The sequence below is a fragment of the Mesocricetus auratus genome, unplaced genomic scaffold (genome assembly GCF_017639785.1).
Source record: "Mesocricetus auratus isolate SY011 unplaced genomic scaffold, BCM_Maur_2.0 Super-Scaffold_100019, whole genome shotgun sequence".
NCBI classification, from domain to species: domain Eukaryota; kingdom Metazoa; phylum Chordata; class Mammalia; order Rodentia; family Cricetidae; genus Mesocricetus; species Mesocricetus auratus.
In genome coordinates, this window is record NW_024429200.1 from 18,980,463 (window position 1) to 19,002,815 (window position 22,353).

At 41.1% G+C, this 22,353-nt stretch overlaps 1 protein-coding gene across 2 annotated transcripts in view; it reads right to left on the reverse strand.

Moving 5' to 3' along the window:
- Positions 1–22,353, reverse strand: part of Cped1 (cadherin like and PC-esterase domain containing 1) — a 258,430-nt gene that overhangs the window by 172,458 nt on the left and 63,619 nt on the right. For both annotated transcript variants that reach the window (XM_013119074.3, XM_040728510.1), the window contains one exon: positions 18,064–18,139. In XM_013119074.3, the coding sequence (XP_012974528.1) occupies positions 18,064–18,139 (76 nt within the window). The remainder of the gene's footprint in view (positions 1–18,063; positions 18,140–22,353) is intronic.

Consider the following 22,353-nt stretch of genomic DNA (forward strand, 5'->3'; position numbering starts at 1 on the left):
GGACATTAGCTCTTACCTCAGCCTGAATGGGCTGACCCTGCTGCCTCTCCTTCGTGTGGCTGTAGAATCCCAAGACTTCAATGTCTTCCTAGCCCCAATATGACTGGAAAATGAACACCTGATACTGAGACCTTGCTCCTGTCTTGTATGATTCCCTAATGCTGGGATTAAAAGCATGTGATCCCAGGTGCTGAGATCATCTGTATGAGCTGTTTCTCTTTAGGACTGGATCAATCTTGTGTAGATATGGGTGGCCTTGGCCCCACAGAGATCTGTCTACCTCTTAATCCTGAGTCCTAGGATTAAAGATATATACTACCACCTCCCAGCTTCTGGCTGCTGGGATTAAAGGTTTGTGCCTGGCTTCTATGACTTGTGTCTGACTTTGCTTTCTGAATCCTCAGGCAATCATAAACAATGTATCACCACAGTGACTCTTTAATATAGTTCTTTGTGTTGTGGCCACTCCCCAATCATAAAATTATTTTTTATTGCTACTTCATAACTGAAATTTTTCTCGTTATGAATCATAATGTAAATACCTGTGTTTTCCGAAGATTCTAGGTGACCCCTGTCGAAGGGTCATTTAACCCCTGAAGGGTCACAACCCCCAGGTTGAGAACTGCTGCTGTGGCTGCTTCTGGTGTCTCATAGAAGGTGTCTCTTGACTCAACATTATTGTCCATCCCTCAATCTAATGTGTTTTTCCAAAATCACTTAGAAAAATCCTTAGTGTGCTTTTGTCCTAGGAGTCTGAGTTGACTTTAAGGCATGTATTTCTGACTAGAACTTTTTTTAAAATTGATTTGAAACACTAGAGGTTTCTTGCTTTCCCATTTTGCTTTTCGCTGTGGGCCATGTTCTATATGATTATGGGTTTTTCACCCACCAACAGTTTAAAATGCTGTTTCAATGCCCCCCACGCAGTAAAATACCCTATTAAAATCCGTCCAACAGGTAACAGTTCCCTTAATTAAGATCTCGGCATCTTGGCACAGTACCTTTCTGCTCTTGGCCTGTGTAGATTTACCAATACATTGTGTAGCTGAAAAATTTTAAGTATCATTTTGCGATTGTACCTTGTATTTTATACCCTGCTATGAATATAGTTGGAAATTCTTTTCCCTTAAATGAAACAACACTGTTCTAAAAGTGGCTGTTGACTGACCCATGCTGGGTGGAGAGGAAGGATCTAGAAACTGAAACATTTGCAAGACACGGAACAGAGCAAACAGAGATCCACTTTACCTAAACACACCATCTTTCCCTTCTTCTTGGTAATTCTATTTAGAGTCAGAGTAAACATTGCTGTGGCTGCAATATTTGGAACACTGGGTCATAAATAGTGATGGCTTCATATTTGAAAGGTAAATTGAGCCCTGTATCTCAACTCTATTCTAAAGAAAAATTTCAGGTCCAGTTGTGACACTGTTAAAATTCAGTGGGATTAAACACACCTAATTCCAAACTCAAGGGGGGGGGGAGAAAAAGGAGAGAGAGAGAGAAAGAAAAAAAACTATTTACTAACTTCTCCTTCCCTCTTCACAGTCTATGGTCAATGAGAGATGCCGAGGTGCCATCTGGTCATTTATTAAAATAGTGGAGTGTTTGTGTGGAATGAGTCTGTTCTACTAGCACTCCAATGTGTGTAGTCTTGACTTGAGGTCCACCAGCAAGGGATAAGCCTTAAATTAAAATGAGGAGGATAGCGAGAGAAGTGCCACGGAGCAGGATGACATAAGAAAAAGGGAGGCTTTCAATGCCGTGTTTTATATTCTATCTACTACTTCTCTCTAGGGCTGTGGTTCTCAACCTTCCCAGTGCTGTAACCCTTAATCCAGTCCAGGTTGTGGTGAACCCCCCAACCAAAATTATTTTTGTTGCTACTTCATAACTGCAATTTTGCTACTATTATTACTTTTATGAATTATAATATAAATGTTTTTAGAGATAGAGATTTGTCAAAAGCTCATGACCCACAGGTTGAGAAACACTGCTCTAGGGTATACATGTGTTTATGTGTGTTTGCCCATATGTTCATATATGAAGGCCAGAGGTTGACATTGGGTGTCTTCTCTCATTTGTCACCTTGGTTTTTGAGCAAGGTTTCATCCTGAACCTAGAGCTCATCAATTTGATAAACTGGCTAGTCTGTAGACCTTTAGTTGTCTACTTGACACAACCTAGAGTGACATGGGAAGACAGTATTAATTGAGGAATCAATAAAATCAGGCTGGTTTACGGGCATGCTTCTAGGGGATCTGTCTTGATAGCTAATTGATTTAGGAAGACCCAGCTCATTGTGCACTGTACCATTCTTTAGGCAGAGATTCCTGAATAGCATGAGAGAGAAGAAAGCTAGCTGAAAGCAAGTAAGCAAAGTAGTAAACAAAGACCCATGGGTTTATTCTCTAGCTCTCGACTGTGAATGTGATGTTCAAGTTCCTGACTTGACTTCCGCACAATATGAACTGTAACCTTGAATTGTAAGCCAAATAAGCCTGTTCCTCCCATGTGTTGCTTTTGGTCAACAACATAGGAATTTTTTTATTTTTATCAAAAAATTATCACAGCAATAGTAATAAAACTAGACACTGTGGTGGTTTCAACAAGAATGGCTGCCATAGGCTCATTTGTTTGAATACTTAGTCATCCAGGACGTGGAACTGTTTGAGAGGACTAGAAGGATTAGGAGGTGTGGCCTTGTTGGAGGAAGTGTGTCACTGGGGGTGAGCTGTGAGGTTTCAAATGCCTACTCCACTCTATCTGCCTGTGTAACAGGATGCGGCTCTCAGCTACTTCTCCAGGATCATGAGTGCTGCCATGCTCCCGCCATGACCCCATCATGATGATAATGGACTGACCCTATGAAACTATAACCAGTCCCCAATAGAACACTGACAAAGACAACTTCTAAGCAAGTTATTTTAAAAAAATCATATTTAATGCCTATAAGTTTCTCATTATATGCACATATAACATGAAGTATTCCAATCTATGAATATATGAATCCAGTCTATTCTCCTAAAAATACTATGCTGGGAATGGTAGTGTAGGTCCATAATTGCAGCATTCAGTAGGCAGTGGGAGGAAGTTTTTTGCAAGCTCAAGGCCAGTATGGTTCACATACTGAATTCAGGCCTGACAGGGATGCATGGTAAGATCCTGTCTAAAATAAAAATAAAAATAAAAACAACAATCACATCTACAAGAAAACTGTAATCTTCCCTTTATTCTAGACAGAAGACTGAAGCACAGAGAAGGTGAGAAACTCACCCAGATGGGATTTGTTTGCACAGAAAGAGCCTGGCTCTATCTTGTAGCAGCTAATAATCAAGTTAAGGCAAACTCCAACTCTAAAAACTATTTCCACAAATCATTAATTCCCCCCAAATCATACATTTCCTATAAAACATAATTTGGCTCCACTCATATCCATTAGTCCACCCTCTCATATTTGTGCTTTGCAAACCAATTTAGCAGCACGTCAGCTAATTCTAGAAGGCATCATAGACTCCTCCAATGAAACCAGAAAAACAACGTTAAGATGCCACAGCAGCTAATTCTGGGGCCTTTCTGAGCAATCCTAGAAGCCCAGACCTGAAGCTGGTGTCTGCCCTCTTATATAACTCAGCCATGACTCCAAGTATGTGATACAGTATGAAGTTTGCCACGGTAGATTTTCCTTTTGCCTAACAGAGCTATTGAGAGCTTGCGGAGTTGAATCTAGTGTAGACACACAAGAAAGGGGGTAACAGAGAAAAGCATGAAGGGGACCCCATAAGGGAATTTCCTAATCCAAAGGGAACACTGGACTCCGTGCTCTCCCAAGACTAGCAATTCTGATCTGCCCTCGAGTCTCCTGTCAAAGCAGGAACAGCACAAAGTAAAACCATCTTCTGTAAACACACATTGCTCTGCTTACTCACAGATACTGATGAGCACTAAATCAAGGGGATTATGTTAGCTGATGAAATAATAAAAGCAGGAGGAGTAGATAAATGTAATTTATTAGGCCCAGTCACAATAGATTCTTCAAAATAGATGCTTCCTTAGTTTTGTTATCAGTTTAAAAATCCAGTATAATGGAATGATAGAATGATAAGGATCTTAACACAAATGCACCCGCCCCATAAATAATTATATGGGGCTACTGAAGGACTAGATACAGTCAGTGTCTGATGTATAAGTAATAATTTAATGTTACCTCCCATTATTATTTTAGGGTAACTTATCTATAAAATTATCCTGGGATATGAATCCTTATAAAGTTCCACCAAATTAACTATAAAACAAGCCTCATAATAATAATTACTACTAACTCAGCTTGGTGGTTGTGATTAATCTCCAACTTGAAGTCACAGTAAACTGTCCATTTCTCTAATATATGTGTGTGACATGTACGTGTGTGTGGAGAGAAACTGAAAGCCTTCTTTTGTTTTCCTCTACAAATCAGTTTGTGGATATCTTAAACAATAGAGAAGCAATACCTTATGTGGTCATTTGAATGAGAATGGTCCCCATATGCTCATGCGTTTGAATGGTTGCTCCCCATTGGGAAGGATGAAGAGGTGTGACCCCCTTAGAGATGTGTCACTAGGGGTGGGTTTTGAGAGTCCAAAAGCCCATGCGGGGGCCCAGAGTATCTCTCTCTGTCTATCTGCCCACCTGTGGATCAGGAAGTAAGCTCTCAGCACCATGCCTGCCTGCGAGCTGCCATGCTCATAGCCAACAAGATGACCACTGACTAACCTGACATTGTCAGCCAGTCCCAATTAAATGCTTTATTCTATGAGTTGCCTGGGCTGTGGTGTCTCCTCCCAGCAACAGAACAGTAACTATGACACCTCATGTGCAGCTTGGACGGGTTTATAATAGAGCTTGTCATACAAAGCATCTTTATAAAAACTATATGAAGAAGGAACAGCTCTATGAAATTGTTCCCACTTTGTAAGTCTAAAAGAGAGGTAAGTGGACTATTTTACCCGGACTCCCTCAGCAGCGAAGTGAACCCTGAATGAGGTGAGGCCTCTCCCCTCTGTGGATCCCAGGACTCCCTGTTTGTGACTCCCTGTGGTTAGAATTCCTGTCACCGCTTACATTCTCACAGAAAAAGGTTCGGACAAATAGGCCACAGCAGTCTCCCTTGCTCAAGATGGTTGAATTCCTTGCTTTGTCCTTTTGGGATGCTACACATTTGCATACGAACTGACTGTATGCAAGGGGCTCACTTCGCATTAATGCCTTCAGTAAAAATGAAGGCCCAGTCACAAAAAGAGAAACATGGCATGTACTCTCTCATATATGGATTTTAGACATAGATCTGGGGAGTGCCAGCCTACAATCCTATGGCCAGAGGGTCTGGGAAACAGAAACTTTATTTAGTGGCTGATCGAAGAAGAGGCAGACTCCCTTGGTTAAGTACTGAGCTGAACTCAAGAAAGCCAGTAACAGAGAGGGAGGACTGATGATCAAAGGAATTAAGACTGGGCTGGTTTAACCCCCAGAAACAGCTGACCAGACAAAGGTTAACTCTTGAATCCCAGGCATTAGCCTGGGAAGCCAGCATGGGACTGATCAAGACCCCCTGAATCTGGGTGTCAGTGAAGAGGCCTAGGGAATCTATTGAGCCTTGGGCAGCAGATCAGTACCCATCCCAAGTTTACACACGGACTTTGGACTCCAATAGAACAATGTGAGGAGCACTCTCACCCAGAACTCTTGGGAAAGGGTCTAGGCCCTGCCCTATATGAAATGACACACTATGGACACCCCCATGGAGGGCCTCACCCTCCCTGGAGAAATGAGAGGATAACGGGGGGGGGGGGGGAGGGGAGGGCACGGGAGGAAGGGAGGGAATGGGAGAGGGACCTGGAACTGACTTGTGAAGCAACCTTGATTCTTATCTAAATTTAAACTGGAAAATAAAATTTAAAAAAAAAAAAAAAAGGAAAAAAAAAATGAAGGCCGTGAAAAGAGAACGTTTCCATTCCACCACTAGATGTCGCTAGGAGCAGTTTTTTTTTTGTTTGTTTGTTTTGTAAAAATGGTCTCAAAAGTTAATGCAATGACTCACAGGGTTTGAAAGATGTTTGAGTCTGTGCCTCTCTCGACAGGAGTGTGTCTACCCCGTCATCAAAGGTGAAAACATCTTCCAAAGCTACTCCATTATTCAGCTAATTACATTTCTGCCAGGACAGGTGCCCTTTCTAATCACAACCTCAACTGAAAATGAAAGACTCTGATTCCGGGTAGGAATCTGAATGCGTTTCACTTCCCTGTCACTTTGCTGAACTTTCATTTTCAGTCTCCATCAAGATTATTCGTCAGCGGGACGCGTCAGGTTAGGAAAGACTAAATGCCTGCTACGATGTAGTAGATGTGTTAGTCTTAATAAATGTGTATTATCAAACCGATGACCTACAAAGCAGTGTTCTGGAGATGAGTCATAACGAACGTCATCCCGCGAGCAATGTAGTGCAGCCCACAGCCCAGGAAGTTATGCACACGTCAGCTAATGCCTCACATTAATGGACGATTATTTTCTAACGTTGATGATATAGTCAAGTCTGTGTACTGGTCTGGACTGCTGTGAAAATGGATGAAGAAACTCTTGAACACCTCAAACTTATTACCACCATTTTTCTTTCATAACGCTTGCAATATTATTGTCAGCAAATATCTGACAAGAGAAAGGGTGGGGGAGTGAATGATTTAAAATTCAACATAGTATATCTCCCAACACTATTGACACCTTCTCTCCCTCCTTCCCTCCCTCCCTTCCTCCCTTTCAAATTTGTGGCTTCAGTTTTCATTAATTGTCATTGTGTGCACATATGCACACAGTTCCCAAATAATAGACTACAGTATTTTCCATATTTTCAAGGAAACGAAGCAAGGCTGCTATCATTTTTTCAAATAATTCTTATATGATTTTGGCTGTCATTAGTTAATATAGATATACACAGTTCCTCCCTGAGGCTGTCTTATACATTGGTCAGGCAGTGTGTGTGGTCAGAATATTTTCATAATTCAACAGTTTCCATGGGGTTCTTCCTTCTTGCAGTTGCATCTGAAATTCTCACCAACAGATAATTTGGGTTGCACTGTTTCCCATGGAAAACTGTACGTTTGAAGGAAGAAAGATTAGCCCCAAAAAGAGAAGTTCAGAGAATACGTGTGAGAGAGCTGAAGTTTAAGAACTTTGCATGACCCAGAAAGGTAGGCCTCCGTGCCAGTCAGACACAGCAGCTAGGTAGCCTTGGACAGCATGCAACTCTTGGTGTTCAGATGAAGGAAGGAGTGACGTTCCCTCGCTGTAAAATGACTTGGTGTTGGTTCTGCCTGAAGAGTTCTGTGGACTTTCCCATAACCAATCCACGCATACTTACCAAACACAGATGTCGTTTGCTATTTCCTGAATCCCCTGTGTGGATTCAGGGCAATGATCAATCACAATGCCCTGACTTCTCCACCCATGTATTTCCCCCTTAAAATTGAAGTCCTAACCAGGAACCTAGGAACATGGCCGGATTTGGATATAAAGACTACCAGGTATAAGATCAAATAAGGTCATTAGGATATCCCCTAAATGCAGTGGTTCTTAACCTTCCTAATACTGTGACCCTTTAATATAGTATGTTGTGCTGTGGTGGCCCCAACCATAAAATTATTTTCATTGCTACTCCATAACTGTAATTACATAATCGTAATGTAAATGTCTAACATGCAGATGGTCTTAGGCCATCACTGTGAAAGGGCCATTCAGCTCCCAAGGGGGTTGCAGCCCACAGGTTGAGAACCACTGCTCTAATGCGATGAGCTGGTGTCATGAGAAGAGGAAATTAGAAGACAGTCTGAAGATACAGTAGGAAGGTGTCATTTGCAAGTCAAGGAAAAGCCTCACAAGAATCCACATGACCTGATACAGTAACTGTGAACTTGCCTATAGCAGTAGGAGTAATAAATTACTGCAGCATAAACCACGAAGTCTGTAGTCCTTTGCTTTGCTTTATAACTACTAACAAAATTGTATCTACGACACCACTAACAGGAGCTATTCTCTCGGGTATAGTGTTGATCTAGGTGACTGGCAGACTATGATCACTCACATTGGGGATACAGAGGAACCATATTTCTAAACTTTGAGGAGAGAGAGAGAGAGAGAGAGAGAGCGCTTGTGACTGTGTCCTAAAGGCACATCTACCTTGGATTTACTAGTTAACAACCATGTATTTTAGCTTGTATTAATCCTTTTCATGACACAATAGTAGACAACATTGCATTGACTTTCAAATGTCAGACAAGTATAAGGGATAATAAGTGTTGACAATGCACATGCAAAGAGAAATCACATTTCCTGGTGTGATCTAGATAAACAGAGACATGAAGAATAGGCAGTCTAAGGAAGAGAGACCAGAAAAGCATCTCTGGGTCACCAAGAAAGTATAAAGAAGAAAACGGGAACGAAGGTGTGACCGTCATTAGTCAAAACAACTACATTTCTTTCTGTAGTGAGACTTCAGTTTTGCTGTTTCATGTGTGTGTGTGTGTGTGTGTGTGTGTGTGTGTGTATGTGTTTTGTTTTTAATGCTTAGATCTAAATAAAAAATACCCGCCAAAGTCCACTGAGATCCAAACAGAGGCATTTTCTTTCTGGTCTAGGTTTATGAGATGTATCTCACACTTCCTCACTTTCTTTTGTGTGACAGATGCATAAAAGAAGCTCAAACACAACAGTTATCCACAGTGGCAGATTTATTTCCTCCAGCTTGAATGCATAAACACTGAGAAGAAACTGCCTAGAGAACTAACCTATGAGAAGAACCGAAGCATCCTTGGAGAAGTACAGAGAGAGGCTTCTCCCCGTTGACGTCCTGCTCCATCCTTGAGCAGTCAGGGCTTAGCCTTCCCTCAAAAGAAACAATGAGAATGTAGATGAAGACAGGACAAACTGCAAGCCTGCCTGAGAGAATTAGGCATCCATCTCCAACCTGCATGCATGAAGATGAACCAGGGACCCGAGAAGGTGTTCCTCGTGTCATTTTTCATAGCGGTGAGGTAATAAAAATCCTTTGGCTACCTGGAACATCACCAAGAAGAGGCCTCTATCCCAGGAGATTTATTCACAGCTTCACAGCATACTCACTGATAGCAATCTAGCAGGTTTCTAATTCTTTTACTGATGCAAATGTCTTATTATAAATGGCTACAACTTCAAGGAACGAGACGTGCTCTCTACTTCTCCGGTTCTTGGTCTTTGATGCATAGCGTTAGATCAATACTTACATCACAGTGAGTAACTGGACAAGTCAGTCTGTGCCTTGGCAAGCCCCTCTGATGGTAGCGCTCTCTCCCCATAACTCCAACACTCTCTACTAACAACCTTTCTATTTCCGTTACTCTTTAACATCCCAAAACAGTAGTGATTATAACATTGAATTGGATCCTTCTCCCATGGCTGTGACAAAATTGCTCACAAATGCAATGTAAGGGCAGGTTTCCTTCGGCTCACAGTTCGAGGATGCAGTGCATAGTGTAGCAGAAGGAGGATTAGGTGGCCGGTCACATTGCACCAACAATAAGGAAGCACAAAGAGACAATTGCTGGTACCCAGATGCCTTCCTCCTTTTCATTCAGGATGGAGTCCCAGCATCCAGAAGGTGGAACCCACATGCAGAGTGGATCCTCCCTGCTTACTAAGCCTTTCTGAAAACGTCCTCACAGACCTCCAGTCAGGCTAATGATAAAGATTAAGCATCTTGTACATACTAGGGATGACAATCTTGCACTAAAGTTTAGTACTGAACTAAGATTCCACCTTCAGGGAATCTCAGTCCTGCTGTGGAGATGCAAACACAGTGAGGACACACTGTCCCCACTGGAATATTTCACAAGGCATAATAGGAACAGAGCTGTAAGTTTATGCAAATATGTATCCAGGAATTAGATAGGCTTCACTCTGAGAACAATCTCAAATCAATATCTAAAGAAATTATAGTTTAAACCTAAAAACATGCAAATGCATAAATGTTCCTAGTGAGCGTCACCAAGTCAGTGACTCTGAGACAGTCATTCTTTTCTTTATACAGTTGTTTCATTGAAATAAGTTCAATTTGAAAAAGAACATGTCCTCAGCCTGTCATTTGGATTTTCCCAAGCCTTTCTCAAAAGACAAAGTATTGTTCCAATCAAATTGTCTGTCTAATTTCGTAGTCCAGCTGACAGCAGGCAAAACCCCGAGGAGACCCTCTTTCACAAACGACAGCCATACTGTCAGCATACTCCAGTAGCTTTTCTTTGGTAAATGTTTTGACTGTAGAGCAAAGGACCTTCTCTACAATGGACATCCAAGAACTCCAATTCATTTCCACTTGCCTTCACACAGATAGCATTCTTGTGATTCTTCTTTACAGTGAGTGCTAGTAGCTTGGTGTGGTGGCTTGAATGAAAACAGCCCCCATAGGCTTATAGGGAGTGGCATTATTTGAAAGGATCAGGACATGTGGTCTAGTTAGAGTAGGTGTGTCCTTGTTGGAAGAAGTGTGTCACTGGGAGTGGGCTTGGAGGTTTCAGAAGCTCAAGCCAGGCCCAGTGTCTCTTTCTTTCTTCCTGCTGTCTACTGATCCAGATGTAGAATACTCAGCTCCTTCTCCAGAACCATGTCTACCTGCATGCTGCCATGCTTCCTGCCATGATGATAATGGACCAAACCTCAGAAACTGTAAGCTAATCCCAATTAATTAAATATTTTCCTTTATAAGAGTTGCTGTGGTGTCTGCACAGCAAAATTACACTAAGACATTTGCTTCAACCTGTATTTTTCAAACATTTAAAAGGGTAACTGGGTAATGGAAGAGGCTGTTCTGGATGTAATGATCAACTTAAATGGTGATAGTTGCAGGTGATTTTAAATTCCAGGAGTAATATGATGGTTTTCCATTTTAGTAAGGGGAGGAAGATACTCTTGGAATAGATACAGCACACTCAGGTGATTTTCTCCTGTGCTTTTGTATAGGAGCAGAAAAGGCCTTGATATAGGAGTTTGGTGGCCTCAGGACATGTGTGGAAGAGCAATACAAATGTTACAACAACTGTGGGGCAGTAATTCTGGTGACTGACAGTGGTCCAGGTTAGACAGGAAAAGGTTATGACAAGGAAATGACATGTACTTGAAAGTTGAAAACTTGAAAGTACCATGAGTGTTATTCAGTCAGGTGCTGTCTGTATTCCAGCATCCACATCTGGACTCAGTGGGTGCAGAAATGCAGAAACCCAAAAGGCTAGGATTCCAAGGTGCAGAATTAGCTGGAACTTCCAAATTATCAACTCTACTGATGCAAGTCATCAAGGAAAGCCGGGGAGATGAAAAACTAAAGGTAAATAAAATGAAGGCCATGGACATGATGATCTTAGATAGTTGGGAGCCTAGGATGATGACAGGGGCGTCTATCCATACAGATGTCAGAATTCACAAGAAAACCCAGTTTGGAGGAATAAGTAAACCCAGGGATAACTTTCTTATGCAGTATGGTGAAAGATCTAAACATTGATTGACAGCCAGAAGACAGAGTAGCAAGAAACTTGAAAGTCCCCTTCCCAACATCAGAACTAAGGTTTTAGTAGAAAACCCAACTTCATCAATTTGATGACTATCAGAGTTTGGTTTTAGAGATAAACAGAAGCTGAGCTCACTAGGGACTTGGGGGAATGTACAGACATGGTGGGGCGGAGGGAGCAGAGAGTAGAGGGGTGTGTGGTACCGAGGACAAAGGAGGATGGGGCCGCTGGAGGGAATCCAGTGATCACTGGTTTTACAGAGAAGATTTATGAAGGAACTTCTAGCATTACAGTTCTACTCAGAGACACAGCAGCTTTGCAATTTCCTGTCCTCAGCAATGTCCCATTCTAGACCAGGCAGAATCCTGAAGAGGTATGCAAGTTATCTGGCTTCTCAATCATATGCATTTGTTATGGCAAATGCCAGGCCCCTGTATGCATTTGAGTGTGTGAGTGATGTTCTAGATAATCCCCCCTAGATGGAGTCAGCACTGAAGAGACAGTTGCCTGACCCTTAATACATACTCTTCCATAAACCTACCTACCAGGCTTGACTTATCTCTTTATAACTATGTGGGATAAAGTCTCTCTTGCTATAAGGTAGATACTGAGCTGGACTTCAGATAGAATATGAGAGCTTTGAACTGGTCACTGTGGAGATGGAGAAAGGTAGATGGTTCCTATAAGCTTTGGGAATGGTGGCCAGGGAAGAACTGAATGGAAATTCAAATGTACTTCTAGAGAGTCTGCCAGTTAGACATTCATTGAGTTTGTGAACTTCTTTTATAAAAATGCAAATATATCTAAGAGACTTATGACTGGAGTAAAGATGTGATTTAGTGTCAATTAGTTTCATTGGCTTACTGTCTGCTATCACCTTGTTCTAGTCACACTAAAGAAGTGAGAGTTTTACTTGGAGGAAAATCTTGCATCAGAAGTATAATCACATGCAGCATAGAAGGCAACGATTTTTTGAGTTAGAAAAGCCTCAAGACCAGTGGTTCTCAACCTTCCTAATGCTGTGACCCTTTAATACAGTTCCTCATGTTGTGGCGACCCCTAACCACAAAATGATTTTCATTGCTACTTCATAACTGTAATTATGCTACTGTTATGAATGATAATGTAAATATCTGTGTTTTCCAATGGTCTTGGGCTACTTCTGTGAAAGGGTTATTCAACCTCTCAAAGGGGTTGCAGTCCACAGGTTGAGAACTGCTGATCAAGAAGTTCACAAAAAACACAGAAGAAAGTATCAGGATTTGTCAGAATTCGAGAAAAGCAAATTTTGGAAATATTAGACCTGGAATATATTTCATACATATACATTATCAGTCAGTGCTACAAATAACTTCAATCATGCTATATTAATGATATATCTTATATTTTATAATTAATAATTAGAATTTTATAAAGATATATTCTGCTTGTGTGTAGCAAAAGTATTAAAATTTATTTATTATAGTTTTTTCTTTCTTTTTTTCATTCTTTTAGGGAACTGACATGTTATTTAAAATAGCAATAAGGATGTGGGAATGTGGGTCCTAAAATGACCCACGTGTTATCGCTGAGTGGATATCTTGGTCTCTTTTCAAAAGTTCATACAAAAGCTAGGACTCAGACCTAATACACAAATTACTTGAAAGAATGAATAATACTCGAAACAAAACAAAAACCTTGGCACACTCCAAACCAGGGCTTCTTGGATGGTGACACTGTAGTAAAAGGGATATAAAGAACTCACAGCCCTGCAGAACAGTCCTCTTATGTTAATGTTTTTGTAGTTCAAATATGGGAAAGCAATTCCTTTTATCAAAAAAAAGCTCATAAAAGGCACAAACAACAAGCTGAGTCAACTAAATACTATAAAAACTTCCCCCCACAAAAGGCAAAGTATTAAATGGCAAGACAAAAATAAATCTTTTTGCTAGCTAGAAAACTTTCCATGGGTGTGTGCCCTCCCATGTGAGTCATAAGTGTAAGGTCGGGTAGATGCTGTCTGGAGAAGGAACACACCCTGTGAGCCCTGCAAGTTATCTCTGACCAGACTTCTGCTTCTGGCCAGAACTTGGCCCTCTTTCACTTGTCTGAGTCCCAAATGCATCCACCCATTCGTCCATCACTCCTCTTAGCATCTTGCTATCTACATCTTTTTGAAGACAAAGCTAGACAGCGAATCCCTGTGGAATCACCGGATTAACTGACAACTTCCAAATTCAATATTCTTACAGACTAACAGACAGAAGCAACAAAAGGTATTACACTAGTTACTGATTACCCTTCAGAGTGAGACCTTGTCATGGATCTCCAAAACTGATGGAGACACTTCTCTTTGGCACATTTTACAGACACATTAACAATTTTTCTTCCAAACTGTCTTTTCAAAGATATTTATATAATGGATAGTCTTGGGAGGCAGAAATGATACCTCTAGGAAAGAGGGAAAGTTTGGTTTTGTGTCTAAAGTAGCCCAGGCTGTCCTTAGCTCCTTCAGTAGTCAAAGATGACCTGCACCCTCCCTCCTCTTCCTGCCTCCACCTCTAGGATTCCAGGCAAGCACCAACATGCCTGTGTCCATGCAGTGCTGGAGACTGAAGCTAAGCTCCATGGATGTAGGAGAGCACTCTACCAGCTCAGTGCACTGTCTGTTAGAAAATGTACAAACCCTCTTAAGTCCAAAGTTCCTCGCCTGGAATGCAAACCGAGGCATTTATTAGGTGTCACCCAGTCATACGATGGTGAACTAAAGTTGAACGGATACAAACGCTGGGCATTGCTCATACTATTAATTCTGCGAATACCAACTTCATTTCTTTCTGACATAGGCATCTTGTATCATCCCGACAATATCCACGAAAGTGTGCGACGTGTCTTGTGAGCTGAGGAGTAGGCCAAATCTCACACCTTTCAGAGTTTTTCCCAGAATCATAAAATTCTTGTGATAATCAATCATAAAAAGAGAAAAAAAACTGAGTAATGTGAGACTACTGCTCAATTTTTCAAAAATAGGCGTGGTCCAGCCACCAGGTGTTAAGCATATGTGCTGGGTATAATACACCGCAAGTTTTATTTTTAATCAAATGTTATATATGCACATATAATCCACCAGATTTTAAAAACTAAATTATGAAATAGGCCCAACTATCCACACTTAAAGATTTGAAAACAAAAGCAAAGCAGTGCCAAAAAGTTTCCATAAAATTAAGTAATTCATATTGCTAACTAGTAGCAAAGCTGAAAGTCTCCGCTTTCAAACTTTCATTAGCCTCTAAATAATACAGAATCTAAAACAGTGCGGGCTATTTTGGCTGCAAACGGAATATATTATGTAGGATTATGTTTAATTTTGTGTTTCTGTTTGTTTTTCCTCCAAAAATAATAGCTGCTAATTGAACACTTTAATATTGCAAGCACTCTGCTAAAAATTTCATATGCACCATCTTATTTTCATGATGTTTTCTGTTGACCAAATTGGCTTTAGACAACTTTGCACGTGAATGCAGTACATAGCACCCACTGTCACCTATCTCCCTATCATTCTGTCAGCCCCCCTCCTCGCAGGACAGGTCTATTTTTATTTTATTTTATTTTTTGAGACAGTGTTTCTCTGTTGCTTTGGAGGCTGTCCTGGAACCTAGCTCTTGTAGACCAGGCTGGTCTTGAACTCACAGAGATCCGCCTGCCTCTGCCTCCCGAGTGCTGGGATTAAAGGCGTGTGCCACCAATGCCCGGCCAGGACATGTTTATTAATTTTGTTTGTGACCCGCTGAGACTGACCAGTACTCTGTGTGCCCCACAGTTTTGATGTGTCTTCTGTAGCTCAGTGGACTCAGCAGTGAGTTAATGTTCCATGAGCATTATCTTATTTTCATGATTTTCTTTTTGAGACAGTGTGTTACCAACCCAGCTGGCCTCAGATTCACAATCATGCCTGTCTCCCGAGTAAGGGAGTAGAGCCACACACGCTGTCCTCAGCCCATCCCAACCTTGAATGGCCCCATACACTAAGTACTAGGCTGTTATTACCCAGTCTGCACTCACTATTGAATATTCAATTAGTTTCAGTCTGTGAATAAGTTTATATTATATTTTGTATATTCATAGACAAAAGTGCCACAAAAGCTACTGTTCATAAAATTCAAATCAGAAAACAATGCTACAGGTACATGTTTTTAAAGCTAGACACTTAAAAAGATCATCTTCAGCTTAGGAAAAATAACATGGTAGGAGAAAAGACTCCACAAAACTATCTGGTTAGGAGATAAATAGAAAATGAGCACAAGAGAGAGTTTCAAACTAAAGAAGGCAGAAAATACTTCCTAATTTTAGGAACCTAGGAAAGAATAACGTAGTAGACTTCCTTGAGGAGTGTGTGTGTGTGTGTGTGTGTGTGTGTGTGTGCGTTCCATACAACAAACAGCCATTCACTGCTGTGCTGTCCTTTTGTTTTCCATAATACTAAAAGACTTTTATTCTGAATCAACCATTCTTACACACAAATTACAGTGGGAAAGCAACAACAGCAACATGCTAAAACCTGGAAGCTATGCTCAAAAGGCAGATAATTTGGGGTGGCGATTATCTTAACTAAAGGAACTCTAGTGTTTATTAACATTTAGTGGTGGAAACAACAGTTTTACTTAGCTCAGAAGAACACGCTTTTTGTTTATTACTTATTTACTTGAGTGTGTATATGTATGTGCAGGGGTGTGTGCATGTGTGTACACAGACGGCAGAGGCCAACATCACGTGTCTTCCCCAATCACTCTTTACTTTATTGTGAGGCAGGGTCTCTGATGGAATCTGGAGCTTACTGAACTGGCAAGACATAGATAATGGGAACCAAACTCAGGTATGCATTCTTATAAGACAACAGTTTACTGACTGAGTCCTCTCCCCAGGCCCACATTATGTTTTACAAAATAACAAGCTATCTAGAGGTGTAGCTAAATGGTAGGGCACTTTCTTAGCATACCAAGGCTCTGGTACAGTTCCTATCCCTGCAGAGGAGGTAGATTGGGGTGAGGTGGGGACTTTAAGCCAGGAGTGATGGCACACACCTAAAACTTGAAGCACTTGTGAGTTAGGCATGGGGAATATAAATTCAAGGACAGTATTGGCTACTCAGGGAATTTGAGGCTTTAGCTTAAAAATAAATAAATAAATGAGCCAGAAACTATGCATTCAGCCATATTGTGCTGTGAAAGGACACACAGAGAACAAAATTCACTCACTCTATACTTTGGAAATGTATCTTAAATTTAAAGAAAAATTACTGATTTGTTTCCATATAATCCCTGGTTAGTGGAGAGGAGACTTCCCTCAGTATAGTGAGACATGCCTGCCAGGCTGACACATGACATGGAGGCAAAACTCCACAGAAAAGCCTGTGGGTAACAGTGTGCCATGTTTCCTGACTCTGCCAATACATAAATTAATAAATACAGAAATGAAGTCATGCAGATATAAATTTTAATTATGAAGTAAAACACTTCCTGGGGGTACAAGCACTAATGGTTTTAAAACAAGAAATTGGAGGTACTCTCACCAATGAGTTCTAAGGTAGGCTATAATGTTATCTGGGAAGACTCATTTCATCTGTGGAGGCTTACTTCCCTTCTGACAAATGTTCCACTCTGGGGACTGTGTAGTAACTGGAGGTAGCGATTTTTCTCCAAAATTCCTGATACAATGAAGATAGAACTTAATTGCATGTCCTGCCTTGAACACAGTGAGATGATTTCAGAGAGGAAAAGCAAAATTTGGAGAACAGAATAAATGCTCTAGCTTGCCTCCTGTTGCTGTGATAAACCACTATGACCAAGAGCAATTCTGTGAGGAGAAGGCTTGTTTCACCACACAGCTTGGAAGTCAAGGCAAGAACACAGGGCAGGAACTGCAGCAGAAGCCACGTAGGAGTGCTGCTCTTCATGATCAGGCTGCTTTCCTGTATAAACCAGAACGGCCTAGCCCACCTGTGTTGGCACTAGCCAGCAGTGGTCTGGGCCACATCAAGCACTAAGGAACAAAATGTCCCACAGTTTTGCCTACAATGCAGGCCAATCTGATATAGACATTTTCTCAGTTAAAGTTTCCCCTTCCCAGGTGACCCTGATCTGTGTCAAGTTGACAAAGCAAAACAAAAATAACCAGCCCAATGATGTAATCATAAACCTTTTTTTAAAAAGTCAAGTTATATATAACTAAGAATTACAACAACAATCCCTTTTAAACTAAGGCAGAATTATTTTCTAAAAGAAACAGATATGACAAATAGAAACAGACTCCTGGCAAACCAGAGGGAAAAAACAAAAGGCTAAAAGTACCAGACGTGTTAGTATGAGGTATTATCATTGGCAAAGCCTGGGCATCAGGGAAGACTTATCACAGTGGAGTTGATAGAGGGGAGCTGGAGATTATGTCTTGAGGCCGTGTTATTTGTGATGTATCCAGAAGCCTTCAGATGTCAAACGCTCATGCATCAAGAAGGAAACTAAAGGTTACCTGGAAATCTTCTGACCATTTGACACAAGCCTTCTTTTCTGCAAAGCTGAGGCTGAATTTCTGGTAATACATTTATCTGCAAAGAATGAAAAAGATCCTAGTGATTTAAGGGTTCACAAATGATGAGGCCAAGAGGAGAGAAAGAGGGGGGAGGGAGGAAGAGATTATTGAGGCATTATTGATTACCTTCCAATTAGTTAAACAGAGCAGAGACAGAAACACACAGAGACAAAAAGACAAACAGAGGGGAGGGAGGGAAAGTGACCCAGAGAGGAAGCTGTAGGTATCCATCATCTGCTGCACCCTCATCTGACTGTAAAACATCTACAAGTGAGCACTTGAATCAGGAATGACAAAGTAGATACATAAGATAGAAATTTGCCCTCAGAAATCTTCAAAATATTTGGAATAACTTGGGAAACCTTTTTATTTTCAAAGCTATCCTATCTGCTAGAAATAAAAATACATATTTGTGTCAAATACAGTAACATAGCTTCATAGTTGCACATGGCAAAAATATCACTAAGAGACTAGAAAGCCAAGTAACCTAAGTTCCAAAGGTCACAGCGACTTGAACACTTAGATCTTCAGTGCCATGTCTCACATATGGTCTTTACTTCATAATGAAGGGCACTGTTCTTTTACCCACTTAAAGAAGAGAAAACAATTCTGTAACAAGTTCAATTCTCTCCTCTTGTGACTTTACAGTTTGATTAACTAGCTACATGAACTACATCCCCAAACTAAAACCAAATATGGTAAAACCTTGTTAAAATGAGAGAGAGAGTCAGAGACAGAGACACAGAGAGAGGGAGGGAGGGAAGGAGGGTAGGTGGGGCTGTGGTGGGGGTGGGGTGATCCATTTAAATCAGCTTGAAGATCAGATTTATTCTAGAGGCATGTTGATTATTTTCAAATTAATTCACTCTCTCCCAATAAAGTATTATAGTTTCTTCAACATGTACTACTGGCATGCCTAGATAGAAGTCAACTGTGTTGAACAAAATGGGAAGGAGACATGGATGCAGTCCTAATTGTGCAGTTGACAGAATCCTAACCTTGAGCACGATTTGCTTGTTTGTTCTCAATTTCTTCACTTGTACAATAAAGCAGGTAGAGCCTTGAGTTCTACTTTGATCAATTCTGTAATAAGATGTAGCTTTTTCCTAATGATTCCTTTAAAGTGCTTTGACCCGGGCTGATGAAATCTTCCCTGACACTGGGAATCATATTAACTTATTCATTTATTCAGCAAACTCTCTGTTGACCAAGTATAGCTCCAGGGAGAACAAGCCGAAGCCCCAGTCCAGGTCCTGGAAGCAGACAGACTGGGCGTGCACAGCATTCCTAAACACTGTGTTCTGTGCAGTCTCCTGGGAAGCCAACATCTACTGTGCTTACATGTGTTTGAAATCGAGGAAAGCTGTCAGTGTGGGACATGGTTCTAGGGTTGTCTACATTTCTCAAATTCAAAAGTAGGCAGTTTTAGAGTAAGTATAAGGAAACAAGGACTTTCCTAATGCCCTGGTTCTCCAGTTTAGAATTATTCAGACAAGCTGGAGGGACAGACAGAGGAAAAAAGCATGGAAAAGCTGTAGCAGAGATTTCTACTGTTTTAACTTATACATGAAGTATCTTTCTACAGTTGTGCAAAGCTTCAAAGGGCATTTAATGGAGCTATCTTTCCTTGTGTAAGGCAAAATCACTCAGTTGCTAACAACTGAATAGAAATTTTAGTGAAGGAAGGATCCAGAAAGTGAACGAACACTGGCAAAGCAGCATTGAAGACCATGGGTTAGCACAGTTCTGCTCTAACCTTCTAAGGGGCTCAGAGCACATTGGTTGCTATTGTGGAAGCCTGGGGCACTAGCTCTATCTTCCTCTACTACCCAATCAGGAGGCAACAGAAGCCTCCTGATGTGAAAGATTCATGACTGAACAAGTGACCCCGAGGATTTATGGAGCTACTTCGAAGGCAGGGGATGCTAGCACAGATTTCAGACAGAGAGGAGTGCTGCGTCACCTCAGAGTATGTCGTCACGCAAAGCACTAGATCAGAATGATGTCATGCAAAGGCTACACTTCCCAAAGGCAAATGAAGCCAAGGCAAGGCAAGCACCCTTCTAGCTTCTAGCTTCTATTTTCCTATCCCTCACCTAATGACTCCCCTGTCGCTCTTCCCTCCAGAACGTGATTCAGCATTCATTCACACTTGCAGCCAACATAACTGTGGTGGGGTGTGACTCTGGTGACATGTGACAACCAAAATGTCATCTCCCTTCAGCTCTGGGAAATGAACGCAGAACAGAAGTAAAACTGGCCAACTCAGCAAAACAACTGACCCGCTCCAGTACCATACACCACACGGTCATTGCAAATCAATCATGTAGCATATTTGACTGCTGAAGCTAACACTGCTCTCTCATATTCTAGTGGATTTTGTCTTAATGTATATTATGAAATATAGAAGGCTTGCATCATTATCAAGTGGAATACCGTCAAAGGAGTTTTATCTGGATTCGATAACTTGTATGGCAAGTTTCAGAAGCATAACATTGCAACACCGATTTTAATAACATTTACTCTTTGTATTTTCTGTGTGTGTGTATGTGTTCGTGTGTGTGCAGCTGCCTGTGGGGGGAACAATGCACATACACGTATATGCCCATGTATCCGGAGGTGGAAGAGTTATCATCTTTGACTGTATCATCTTTGGGAATGCCATTTACCTTTTTTGACATGAAGTATCTCATTGGCCAGTAGCTCACTGATTAAGTTAGACTTGCTGGCCAATGAGCTCCAGTGCTGACATTACAGAGGCCACTCTGCTGGCCAATTACATGTGGGAACCAGGAGTCAAGCGGCTTCTCCCACTTGCCGCTTAAGTGCTTTGCTGATTGAAATATTCCCCAGTCACTGAATAACCTTTATTGTTTGAAGAGCAGCTTTGAACTTACTATCAAATTGAGCAGAAGTCAGAGAGATGTCTCATGTTACTTCATTGCTTCCACACATACATGTCCTCCACCAGTGTCCGTGTCACAAAGTAGACATTCTATCTGCTATAGTTAATATACCATTAACAGTCAAAACACATTTTTAGTAAGACTTTTACTCTTGCTTGTGGGTATGTGTATGTATTCATATTTACATGAGTGAACACAGTGTCTATCTTATAAGAGGCTGAATGTCCTGTTTACATATATTTTGCATATGTAGTATATATGCACACATACATGGTGAGAGAGGTAAAGATGGAGAAGCTGCTGTTTTTCTTTCCTTCACATCAACCCCCCTTCACAGGATTCGAAAGTGTATGCACTGGTAATAACGTACACCACTGGAATAGTTCTTAAAGGTACAATTGGGAAGGCAGAAATACGCATTTAAAAAATTCCAATGCCCAAATATACTTCCATAAATGCATTCTGCAATGAATTTATCTAAATTGTTTCTGTTGTAAATTATCATGAGAAAAAGTGAAAGTCAGGTCTGGGGAGCGACTCAGTAGACAACCAGAGGTCAGATCCCACACCTGTGTGAGAGGCCAAGCAGGTGTGGCAGCCTTCCTGTAATCTCAGCACTGGGGAGGCAGAGACAGAGGATTCCTGAGGCAAGATGATTAGCTAGGCTATCTGGAATTGGAGAGCTCTGGACTTAGTGACCTTCCACAATTCAAAACAGAGAGCAAAAGAAAGAGCCACCAGACATCAACTTCAGGTTTCCACGGGCATGCACAGAAGATACATATGCACACATGTGCCCATATGTGTTAACATTCACACACACACATATGCGTGGGTGCACACAAACACATACCCACAAGAGAAAGAAAAAGCCTGACTTCTTTTGAGGTATTTTCGATTCAAAAAAGTAAACCCATCATATGAATCATAAGTATTTGGAAAGTGTTTATAAACTGAAACAATAAAACCCTTGCAATGTCATTAACTAATTAAAGAAGATGAACATTTAAGCTGGGAATGTTTAAAATGAATAAGAAGTTGATGGAATTTTTTTCTGGTCATTCTAAACTGGAGAGTGGCACAAGCACCACGCTGGAGCTTCCAGATTATTCTTTCTGCTCATTCTGTCTACGCAGATGGCCATGCATTTTATTCAGCCAGGATTTAGACCTCTTCCAGAGGCTGCTCAAGGTCATTCATTAGCTAGGAAAATCATGGCAGAAAACTTGGAGACCCAGATAGTCAAAGAAAGAAAAGTCTTTCTCTTATGCCTTCCAAACATAATCACCATTCCATCAAATTAACAAGGAAATGCCTTGTATGA